Source organism: Nipponia nippon, unplaced genomic scaffold (genome assembly GCF_047370975.1).
Source record: "Nipponia nippon isolate SJK-2023a ecotype South Korea unplaced genomic scaffold, ASM4737097v1 scaffold_13, whole genome shotgun sequence".
Classification (NCBI taxonomy): Eukaryota; Metazoa; Chordata; class Aves; order Pelecaniformes; family Threskiornithidae; genus Nipponia; species Nipponia nippon.
The window spans coordinates 4,648,065-4,659,498 of NW_028262324.1; the positions used below are offsets into that span (position 1 = coordinate 4,648,065).

An 11,434-nucleotide genomic window follows, 5' to 3' on the forward strand; every position below is an offset into this window, starting at 1 on the left:
GATGGAGGCCACAGCCGGGAGTGGCCCCCGCCAGGCCGGGAGATGATAGCCCACCCACGGGAGACGGCAGAGGCGGCTCCCGCCATCAGCATCTCCCGCCTGCAGGGCGCCGATAACCCTCCCGCTGCGTGAAAAGGCAAACATTGAAAAAAGATAGACATCCTTTTCATAAAAATAAAACCTGCGTTTAAAGACTAGGCCTTTCCCAGGGCCCAGAGATGCCCCACTGCCAACCCCGACCGGCTGCGGAGCAGATCCTGACATGCAGGGCCCCTGCACCAGCCTAACAGGTTTCAGGCTTTAAAGGATTTTATGCTGGATACTTTGGCAGTAGCTGCAATTCCCCGGCAGGACAGCCGGCGTGGAGGAGCGCCGAGATTTCCCCGGATCCCTGCATCCTTAAATACGCCAGTAACATACTGCGTGTCCGTGACCGATCACACCGCCTCTCCGTGCCTCGTTTCTTCATCAGCAAAGAGCAAATAGCCATGCTGCCTTGCTTAAAGGAAATTAATACAGTTAATTAACGCTTGGCCCTTCTAATATTCAAGGGCCCGCTCTCCAGAGCCCTTGCCCTGCAGTATCATCATTACCGTAAAGCATAAGCAACAGTTAGACCAGATGTTTGCACACAGTTAATGTTTCTTCCATCTGGGGAGGGGGGGAAAAAGACAACCCCAACAGCCGAGCGGGAGCGAATGGCTGGCAGTGCTCTCCCCGTCCCCGGGGAGCCTCGGCCAGGCGCTTCCTGGGGTGACGCAGGGTTTGGGACACAGCTGCTGCACCAGCTGCTCCCGCTCCGCTCACAAAGGCTGTTTTTTTTGTTGTTGTTGGTTTTTTTTTAACCCCTAATTCATGCGGGAGCTTATGCGGGGGGAGCAGGCTGTGCTCTGCCCCCCTCTCCCCCGAGCCGCCGTGCTGCCTGGCTGCGCTGCAACTTCTCCAAGGCTTTTAGTGCTGGCGGTGCTGAAAAAGGGCGGTTGCAGAGACAAATGAAAGGCAAATGCTGGTGGGAGAAGGGCGGGCAGGGGCTTTTCTTGCATGCATATGAGGGAAAGCAGATGAATCCCCTCTCCTGCACAGCTGCAACCTCCTCCTGGCCTTGCCAGCCCTGCTAAGGAGTGGAGACGTGCTCCCAAGATTAGCTGTCTGGCAGGTGCTGCACAAAGATAAAGTCCTGTCTCCACAGCCCCGCTTGGTCATGGAGAGGATCCGGAAGGCTATTCGTACACTTTGTACCCCAGCCGGATTTACCCCACGGCAGTCACCGAGTTTGGGTGGGTTTTGGCTGCCTTGCACGTCGGGACAGACTCAGGCCAAGGGGTGCCTGCTGGTCCCTGCGCTGAAGGAAAGGCGCCCACCGGGGACGCAGACAGAGCCGGAGCTGGTATCTACGCTGCAAAATCATCTCTTGGCAGCGGGAGCAGGCAGGAGAGAGCTGGCAGGATGCAAACCTGCTTCCCTGTGCTCTGTTAACCTTAGCATGTAGGTGTCCCAGAATCACATTTACTGTCCTTGTCATCCACAGCGTGGTCCTGCTTTCAGCAGTTCCTATACGGACTGCGCTGAGCTGTCGCGCTGGAATGACCGCGTCGCGTGAAGGGAAGCGGGACTTCCCCCGGGGTCTCCTGCCAACGCTCCTGTTCCCAGCGCTTCAGTTCAGATGACGGCGAGCCGACAGCGTGGCACGCTCTCGCTGCAAGAGGACCTGCAGAGGGGACCGGCAGCTGGGGAAAGCCCAGAGCCCCCGTATCCTGACCTTACTGCCCTCCACCTCCGTCACCTTAGCCATCGTCTTTTTTCTACAGGAACTGAAGCGATTGTCTGATAGCACAAATAGAATAACTAAAGCTTGCTTGCGGCAGAAGGAAAGCATCACTGGTTTAGGTGTCTTCTCTCAGATCCTGGTCCCAAAAGCTAGGAACTGTCTGTTCCCTTGCATCTTGTTACAGAAGACTACACCAGCAGTTCTCCCAAGACATGAGGTCAGCTACTCTCTTGGATGCTGGGCACAACAGATTGAGCAGTGTTATTTCCTTCTCTCATATGATGGTATCTGTTATGAAAGCTCACATCAATGCGTGGAGTCTTTCAGTAGAAGTGACAGGGGCACGGAGCCTGCTTGCCCCCCGCTCTGCTCTTCACACCCAAACAGGACAATCTTGTCCCAGCCTCTATAAGCCAGAGCAGTACCAACGCCTGCTTCCCACGCCAGTTGCTAAAAGCCGCTCCGTTCGACAAGGCTCTTCAGCTTCGTTCGCCCCAGGCCTGTGGAGGAATGGAGAGGCTGAAGCGTTTCCTTGCACAGTGGTACGTTGTGCAAATAGCCTGGGAGTCATCAAGGAGCACATCTGGGAATAAGCTTAGTAACTCTAGCCAGTCCAAGTTCACTTCCCAGGAGGTTCAGAGCATGGTCATTGGCACTGTGAACCCAGAAGGCAGGTAAAGGGTCAGAGCAAAACCTGTAGCTCACTCAGAGCTTCACTTGGAACGGAAGAAGGGCTCAGGTACAGTGTGATGCTGTGAGAGAGGAAAAACCCACTTTAAGATAGGACTGACATCAGTTTGGAGGTGTTAAGTTGGCTTCTCATGGGCCCAGGCTGGACACGCCAGTATTACAGCAGCTACAAAGCAGGAGGTTTTGTCTTACAGCTACTCAGCGCTCCCCTCGCAGAGCGACCACCTTCTGCTTGGGATCAGGACCTCCCTTACCTGCCCGTGCCGTAGGGAGCTCCTCACGCAGGGACTCCTTTATTTTCCCTACCATGGCTGTTACCTCTACAGCATCTTCTCTCTGTAGCTCTTAGCTTGGAAGAAGCAGCAAAATCATCTATTTACATCCTTATTTTGTCTAACTGTTCATCTATGTCCTTATTTTGTTTAGCAAATGGGCAAAGCAGGTTCAGGCTCGTGTCCAGTGCCTTGTACCTGTGCCCTGCTCTGGCAGATGGTCCTGCCGCAAGCTGTCTGCCCTAAAGAGGAGTATTTGGGCAAGGACCAGGCACACAGACTGAAGCCAGGACTCGGCATGCAGGCAGGGCAGGCACCGACAGAGCTTCCTCCAGCTGACTTCTCTTTGAACAGTTGCACGCTCCCTGCAACCACTCGCGCGCGTTCCTGGCGGACTGCAAGGTCTGCTCTGTAACCATGTCACCCCAGGAATACCCAACGGGACAGATGGACTCTTTGCTAGCTGCAATGCAAGAGCTGGTCACACTCTTTCCCATTTACACTGCATTTGAGCGTGTCCAGTTTGTACACGTGTGTAAAAACTTCCCAGCCTAGCCCCAATTTGACTCAACTTGGTCTGAAGATATGGCCACGCTAAGCGATGCAAACAGCTACGGCATAGGAAAAGTTCATGCTTCAAACAAACAAACAAACAAAAAAAAGGATGACAGCCACCCCAATTTGTGTTTGCAGCTAGGATCCTCACCCAAGCTAGCCAGTGCTGCAGTAGTTAAATCTGATGGTGTGGTCAAAGTAGCACTGGCTCTTGCCTCCAAGCTGGTAACACGAGGGCACAACCGATGCCAAAAACACACTCCATGCATGACTTCTCTACAGATAGGACTCGTAACATGCAATAATTAAGCATTACTTCATGTATTTTAGCTTAATAATGATACTTCATATATTTTAGCTTAATAATGATGACAGTAAGAAAAGAGAGAAAAATAGGTGTTTATTATTATTATTATAGAAAGCACAGTATTATAATATTCAAAGACTCATTATAAAGAAATAATCTGCAAATGCATTTGGCAGAAAGTCTTGGATTGTTGTGCTACACCGACTGCACAAGGAGTCAATTCATAGTGGACAGAGCTACTTCAACAACCCACTGCCCTCTCTTTCACACATTTCAAAACCAAAAACTGACATATTCCTACAAGCATTCTGATCAGCGTAATTACAAGTTACCTGAGTTTATGTTCTTAACTTTATTCTACATTGTCAGAAAATCAGGGCCTGGATTACACAGCAATTGTGAACACAAAATATATATATACCAAAAGCAGAGGTAATACTACTTGTATCATAGAGCATTTAGTTTGTTTTTCCCCCTCCTCATCACCAGTCTCATAAGGAAATGAGACGGATGAAAATTCTTCTAAGTAAAGAAAATAAGTTACCTCCTCCAGCAATCTGGTATGAACACACAGGTTGAAAATTCAAGATTAGCACCCCTAAAATATTAACAGTGGCAGACAGACGTTATGCTGGACAGCATTACGCCTCATTTTCTCTCCTCCCTTATCTGCTGGATTTCAAAACCAGAAAACCCAACACATTCTGCTCAGGTTGGCATGATCAGGAAGACAAACACCACCTGACAAACAGGAAACGGCATGCGGTTTGGGGTATTATCCAAAGGTCGTATTTGTGCTGATGCAGTGAAAATGAGCTTGAGTCACAGCAGTTTCTCCTGTGTGAGGGTATCTGCACGGGGTTCTGGTTATTCCGCTAGCACCAGCCCTCCACGGCGGCTCCCAGCTGGCTGCAGAGCTTAGCGTGCACAGGGGGCCCTCTGCACTCACAGGGGGTCCCCACGGACACCTGGTTTTGGTCTACTTCAGCAGCCAGAGATCATCCCCCCACTTCTGCCCCCCACCCAGCTCGGTTTAAAGCAGAGCTTGAACTACTCCACCAAGGTAAGAAAGTCTCACAGCACCAATATCAAAGCTCTTGTGCAGCCTCTCCCTCCTGACCCAGCTGTCCGGAGCAGGGGTGGTTCTTGCCCAGACACACGGACGGTGACCGGGACAAAGCACGCCGTCACGCTGCAAACACAGGTTCACACCTTACAGCAGCCCCAACCTCTGTACGCACTTCTCTGTGGCACTAATTGGACAAGCACAAGTTTTTCTTTCAGAAATAGCCTCCCCTTAACTGAAAGGATCAAACACAGTACAGAAAACCTCACCTAAGCCAAATGTCATCCACCCATTTAATTTTCACCTTTGTTAAATAATGTAATTGTCCCGGAAACGGTTCTTCAGCAATCCTGACAGCCAGCACTAGCATACAAGCTGTCCTCCACAGAGAAGTGAAGCACAGTGGGTATGCTAGGGCAGCATGCAGCGGCAGTAAACAACCCTGAGCTTGCTTTGTTCCTTCATAAAATAAATGATTAATAGCTCAGTATAGTCAGTTTGCTATTCAAAGCTTGCTGAAAACTTTTGATCAGTTTGATTCATTAACCTTTAAAACCGCCTCTAAAAGAGGCTTAAAAGCTGAAGCATGATTGTAAAATGAACACTTCAATTTTAGCCAGAAATCCTCATTTTTGACAAACTGAGCTAAGCATTGAGACACTCTGCTCCTCTTTAGAGGTGCTCAGCATCTCACAGTCAGGTGCCAAGAAATAACAAGGTAAAATAAAGTTGATGTAGACAAACAAAACCATGTTAATCTTAAAATTCAAAACCGATCAGGGCTGGGGGGAGAAAATGGCACTACTTTGTGATTCTTAAGCATTTGGCCGATTTGCAGGTGGCTTCCCAACTGCCTCTTTATTTCTTTTGCTTTTAATGCTAATAAAAAAGGAAGACAAACAGGGGACTCAATTCCCCACACAATGCACTGGGGGAGGGCAGGGAGTGTAACTTATGTATCCCAAAAGTCTGACTCAGACAAATTACTTCTAGTTCACTTCCCTACTACACGCCTGCATTGTTCCAGCACCTCGGTAGCATAAGGGGTTCATCCCCAGCTATCTGGTCACAGAAACGGCAATGCCGACTAATGCCGTTAAAGAACTGTTCCAATTACTTCCCTGGAGAAAAAAAAGTGACTTGCAGCTTAACGTCCTGCCCCAGCGCAGCGGGAAACCAACCGTCCGCAAACGCCCGGCTAATGGCTGCTGTTAGACGGGACCCGCTCCTGGGATGAGCCGCAGTTTGTCTTCCAGGGACGGCAGCTGGTTCCTGGATCACAAGTACAGATGGTTTGAGGCTCAGGCACGATTTGCTTTGAAAGTGAAGTTGGCGATAGATTCCCAAGAGAAAAGGGGCGTTTTGAACCAAGGACGACTGATGGCCACTGCTGCCAGGCTGATACTAGGAACTTGCTTGTTTTCGCCATCTAGAGAGGACAAAGATACTACGGCAGCATCAAAAGGACAGGACAGGTCACTCGTCCTTCACATGGCCAGAGAAGTGCTTCACAAGCAGCCATATGGTTGCAGTGGCAGAACTACTAACAGAAGAAAATGATTTCACCTCTAAGGGAATAACAAGCCTTTCTCAGAGAAAGGATTGCCAGCTATAAATGAGAAAGGTTAAAAACTTCTTACAGACACACAGCTCACATAACCGGCTTGCATCATCTTTTGCTACAATAATTATACATGGTCAAGGATTTGCAGGTCTAATAGTTCTAGGGAGAACTTCTCAAGCCATGGCTGCCAGATTCTGGAAGGGTTTTCTGAAACCCCATCAAAGCTTGTAGGAATCCAGCAATATTAGCAGAATATTAACATTCTTATTTGGAACAATATTGAGGCTTCTGACATAAAAACAGAGTGCTGCACTCGCGCTGCTTCAGATACGCAGTGGTGGAAATGAAGACATGACGTTTATAAAGGAATCGGACCTCACCTGTAGCTTCAGTATTTTTTCTTTACTTGAATCTTTAAACTTATCTACACCAAACAAAATATTTAACTACAAAGAAACAAAACCAATTCGTAACTTCTGTAGCTTTCCTGGGGTCTATCTGATTAAATACCGATTGGTGTTCAAATTCAAGGACCCAGTACAGACCATAATAGCAGGTGATGTTCACAGTTGAAGGCACCACGGACAGTTATTATGACAAAGGAGTATCTTGTCTTTTGGGCACCAAAGGTGAGGATGTCATGGATTTGCATGGGATGAGCACAAAGAAGCTTCCGCCTCCACACTGTAAGATCTCACAGTGAATGTAGTCAGATTCAGCATTAGATTCAGTTCAAGAGCCAGAAGACTCTAGCCCTACTTGACCTGAGACACTCAGGACGTGATTCAATCCCAAACATCACAGCACCAGACAGACTGTGGGGAGGGGGACATTTAACTCTTCCTCTTACTGACACAGAGAGTGGCAAAATAAAGAGCAAAGCAGCACTCAGATGATGGATAATAGTAATAAAAGAGCTTAAGAGGACAAGGAAAAACGACTTAAGAACTCGAGACTTTTTTTTCTGCTCAGAACCTACCTGAACTTAAACATACTGTTTCGGTTGGACCATTAAATACGACAAACTGCTAGAGCCTGGACTGTAAAGTGGCATCAGTGCCATTATGAAATAACGAGGTCAGGTCAGGATGGAAAAGTGGATGGGTACAGGGAGACCTAACCTTTTCTAAATGAGAAGTACAAAAGGAGCAAATAAGATAGTCCTGATTGAGACAAAAGGGAACAGTTAGCACAGGGTGCTTAACGACTCTCTTGTGATATCACCACATAAAGCCAGTGTGACAAGAATTATTTTAATGTACATCATTAAGTGAATGGTATAGTGTTATACAGCAGTGTAAGTGCTTTTTACTATTAACAGTTTGGTTTTATTAATTTTAAAACAGTTTTTGTTCTTTCTCAGCTATCTAGTCAATCTTCTGTTAAAGCCCAATGTGTGCTGCACTATTCCCGGGGCTCAGCAGTGTATTTTTAAGAGGAAGATTCACTTGTATATTCATCCGTGGCCTCAACCTGGCTCAGCAACAAGCCTGCACAAACTACAGGTACATTCCAGTTTGATTAGAGCTAACACATGCCACTGCTCTGGAGGGTAGATTCTGGACCTAAGAGAAACCCATGTGCTTATCTTCCACCAAAATAAAAGTGCTTGCTAAAAGTGTTGCTTGCTTTTCCGTATAAAGTACCCAGTGTGATATCTGAGGGCGTGCAATGTGCCTCAGCCTGTTTTCAAAGGAGTCTAAGTTGCGTAACTGTTTTTGGTATTTAGTTCAAGCAGCTTTTAAAAACTTTACAAATAAGTTTAAAATAATTACAGGCTATTAATTAGTGCACTCTGCAGAGGGACAGATTCAGCCCAAGTGCATGAAAGAAACCGAGCAAAAATAGTCCTTCGGAGCCTTACTTAACAGGCTTGTACCAGACAATCTTAACAGCTTTATTCTCAAACATCTTATTGCCTCCCTAAGGGAAAACTGCAGAGAAGCCCTCTTCAGGAGCACACAACTGTCCTTGTAATACTTTAAACAAGATTTACAGTCATCCACAGAAATCAAGAAATTATGTCCCTGCTTTCACACCTGAGCAGGTTCCCCCAATACCATTACACTATGGTCAGCAGAGCAGCACAAAAAAACGCTTCTCTTGTTTCTCTTGATTCAGACAATCCCCAAAACATTTTTTTCATGATTAGACATACTCAGCAGGGTATCATTTTATAAGTATATCTAGTTTCTTTAAAAAATAAAAACACATACTTATAGGGAAAACAAGGCGTCTTTTAAAAAAGGCTTACGTTAACTCAAGATTCCCAAGGCATTTTACTCTCACTGAGGACTGCAACAAGTTTCTGTGGGGTATTTACTTGCTCTGAACAGAGCCAAGAGAAGACTAATCGGAACATTTTGGCCAGGACATAAGAAGCAACTGTGCTTGATAGACAGAATAACATTTTCCCTTAGCTGCTGGAAGGTACCATCCCATTCAAAGGTGTTTTACAATGAACCACCTACTTGCTGTCTGTCCTTTTGTTATAAATGAGAAAGTCAGAAATGTCATGCCATTCATTGCTATCATCATACAGGTAGGTCATGGAGGACTGCAGAGAAGGCTGCAGAGTTTGCCGGTGGTATTCAAAGAGCCAGAGAACTGTCCCCCATATCAGAGCAGCGACAAGTGGAAAGGGATCCTGCTTTGGCTGTGGGACATAGCCCTTATCCACTGCCAGCCGAGACAAGCCGAACAGGATACGAGACAACAGGTACATAATGATCTGCATGAAGAGAAAACCCAAAGAACATTAAGTAAATAGCCTGAGCAGGTATACTAGCCAGGTTAAGTGATTTAGAGAGGGGTGGAAACAATTTACCCAACTTAACAGCAAACAGGCTGTAGGTTCACATATCAAGCAGCCTTTATAACTGGAGATGTTTGTCTTCCCTACGTCCTCAAAGTCCTACTTCTCTGCTGGTGCTCTAATTCAGTCATCAACAAGTTACACTTGATGTAACATATCTTTGCAGTTGCACAATTTTTCTTTGCTCAGTTAATGCTACCTCAGATGCTGCTGCTGATAGAATAGTCACGGAGCAGCCCTGCTAACCTGCCAAGCAGATACAAACTATGACTGGACACACCCTAAAACCAGACTGCAAGTATGCTCTTGCAGGGGACCACAAAAGTAAAACACTTTTAATTAATCTGCATCTGTGTGTTTTACTGACTGATTAATCTGTGACTGAGTGTTAACAACCAAACTTCCCCTGAGCAGCTTTTGTCAGTTTAACCAGCTTAGTTAAGTGTAGCTCAGTAGCTGATTGTGCTCTACACTCACAATGTTCAAGCTACAGGATTTAGCCCTGCAAGTGGGCAGACTAGGAGCACACGCAGTCAGTCACCACAGCTCAGATGACAGGCGGGGTAACCCAACGGCTTCGGATTGCCTGCCTGCCTTCCTTCCTAGGCATACAAGTGCAGCTCTGGAGGTGAACCTGGTCTTTTAGCTCTCAAACTGCACACACCGTTCATGAAGGCATGTGAACACCTCTAGGATTTGAGTGCAGCACAGCTAAAACCAGAACTTGTGCAAAGAGAAACATAATAAAAGACTAACGCTGCACGATGAGAACCACCAGAAACACACCAGGCTATACCAACCACTTCCTGGCACACAATCATCCATCTGTTGTTTTTTTTTGTCAAGGAAACTTTCAACAAACAGATTTACCTGGCTGTTGATGGGATTGTTCTCACCGAACACTAGCCAACCTCCAATGCAGGCTGCAAAGAAAGAATGAAATGGAATTTTTTCCCCCTGTAGTCGGGACTGCAACGCCATCAGCCCCTTGTAGGTGAACACAAAATACGCCAAGTTCCGGGAATGAGTGTACGTAGCCTGAGCAATCGATTTCAATTTCTCTCTTAAACTGAAGAAAAGAAACAGACAATTAGAAGCGCAAAGAGGCAGTACCACTGCAGTCACTCAGCCTGGACGCTACACCCCTCTGGCCTGTCCGCCTAGACTGATAGCTTGGGCACCCCACAGAACACCTGCTTTGTGAGGGAGGACATACGCCTTCACCCCTGGCTCACTCATCAGAATACTTTCAACAGCTCTACTTAGACAGTGAATTCTGCTTTTGTCTCATTCTATGAATAGTCAAGGAGCCTTTTTTTTATTATTATTTTTTACTTTTTGCCTAAGTGCAAACCTCTGGCATAAGTGAGGAAAGCCACAACAGGCACTGCTTGGTTTCCCTTATTTGAATGGAGAGCAGAGCGCTGCTGTTGCATCTGCTAATTTCTCCTGTGCCCACTGGTTCTCATCAACCACAGCACAAGCGGCTGACCCCCACGAGCACGTATATTTGTGTACGTGTGCGCACACAAGTTGTCCTGTGTAGCCATCAGAACAACGGGCTATGACCACGGCTCATGCATCCTTCTGCTTTTTAAGCGCTCTGGGAACACAAAAGATTGAATGCTTGAATGAAAGCATTCTAAGCAGTAACACAGAAATACAGAACTAGGGTTCGTACCTTCCACTCTTGAACAGGAAAGTCATCACCAGGGCATGGGGGGCACGAATTTTTGCTCCATAACTGCAAAAGTGAATAGGTATTTCAGACTTTTTGTATTACGCTACCAAATGATTGTATTTCTATTTATTAACAGCCAAAAGATGCTACTTAAGCAACTACATGTTAGTTTTCAGTCAGCCCAGTAGCAGCAGCACACCAAACCAGAGGGAGGCCAGGCCACAGGCTTAAGGGCCCGGGCACCCCAATAAGCCAGGCCCAAAGGGGAGCCCACTAAAACCCCACTTATCCATGAGGGAGACAGAAACGCCTCTTCTGAACCTCTACCACAACAGCCCCGGTCTCCTGGCAGGGAAGGAGGGCACACGGCGGCCCTCCCGCTGCCCGGAGGGAACCGAGACGCCGCCCCCCACGCACACACCGGGCCCGGCGCCCCTCCCTCCCCTCAGACGCCCCCGCCGCACTCACACGGCCCCGTTGCGGAAGCCCTTGAGAACGGCGAGCGCGGCGCGGTACCGGCGCTGCTGCAGGAGGGCGTTGGCGGCGCGGAGCAGGGCGCGGAGCGCGTCCCCGCCGCCGGCCATGGCGCACCGCCCGCCGGCACCGCCGTCGGCTGCCGGCAGCGCGCACAGCTTCCGGGGGCGGGGCCCCGCCCGCCGCACGCATAGGTTCTCCCGGCTGCCCGTCGTCCCTCTTGGCCAATAAGTGGCGCCAAC

General features: G+C 47.9%; 1 protein-coding gene across 3 annotated transcripts; it reads right to left on the reverse strand.

The window, feature by feature from the left end:
- Nucleotides 1–505: 505 nt before the first annotated feature.
- PXMP4 (peroxisomal membrane protein 4) lies at nt 506–11,390 on the reverse strand. 3 transcript variants are annotated; one of them, XM_087749506.1, is made up of 5 exons: nt 11,187–11,390; nt 10,719–10,781; nt 9,908–10,106; nt 8,694–8,953; nt 506–2,520 (listed from the first exon to the last, which is right to left on the reverse strand). In XM_087749506.1, the coding sequence occupies exons 1-5, from the start codon at nt 11,300–11,302 to the stop codon at nt 2,451–2,453; spliced, it is 708 nt and encodes a 235-aa protein (XP_087605632.1). In that variant the 5' UTR covers nt 11,303–11,390; the 3' UTR covers nt 506–2,450. The 3 variants fall into 3 exon arrangements, with proteins under 3 accessions (XP_087605632.1, XP_087605633.1, XP_009471614.2); XM_087749507.1 differs by lacking the exon at nt 506–2,520 and adding an exon at nt 3,665–6,087 and having other exon boundaries at nt 11,187–11,389; XM_009473339.2 differs by lacking the exon at nt 506–2,520 and having other exon boundaries at nt 7,462–8,953; nt 11,187–11,386.
- Nucleotides 11,391–11,434: the final 44 nt, after the last annotated feature.

Excerpts from the sequence above, each read along its gene's own strand:
- PXMP4 (XM_087749506.1), bottom strand. The coding sequence starts at position 11,302 with ATGGCCGGCGGCGGGGACGCGCTCCGCGCCCTGCTCCGCGCCGCCAAC. Across the intron at positions 10,782-11,186 it reads GGCTTCCGCAACGGGGCCGT|TTATGGAGCAAAAATTCGTG; the intron begins GTGAGTGCGGCG and ends TCACTTTTGCAG. Across the intron at positions 10,107-10,718 it reads TTCCTGTTCAAGAGTGGAAG|TTTAAGAGAGAAATTGAAAT; the intron begins GTACGAACCCTA and ends TCTTTTCTTCAG.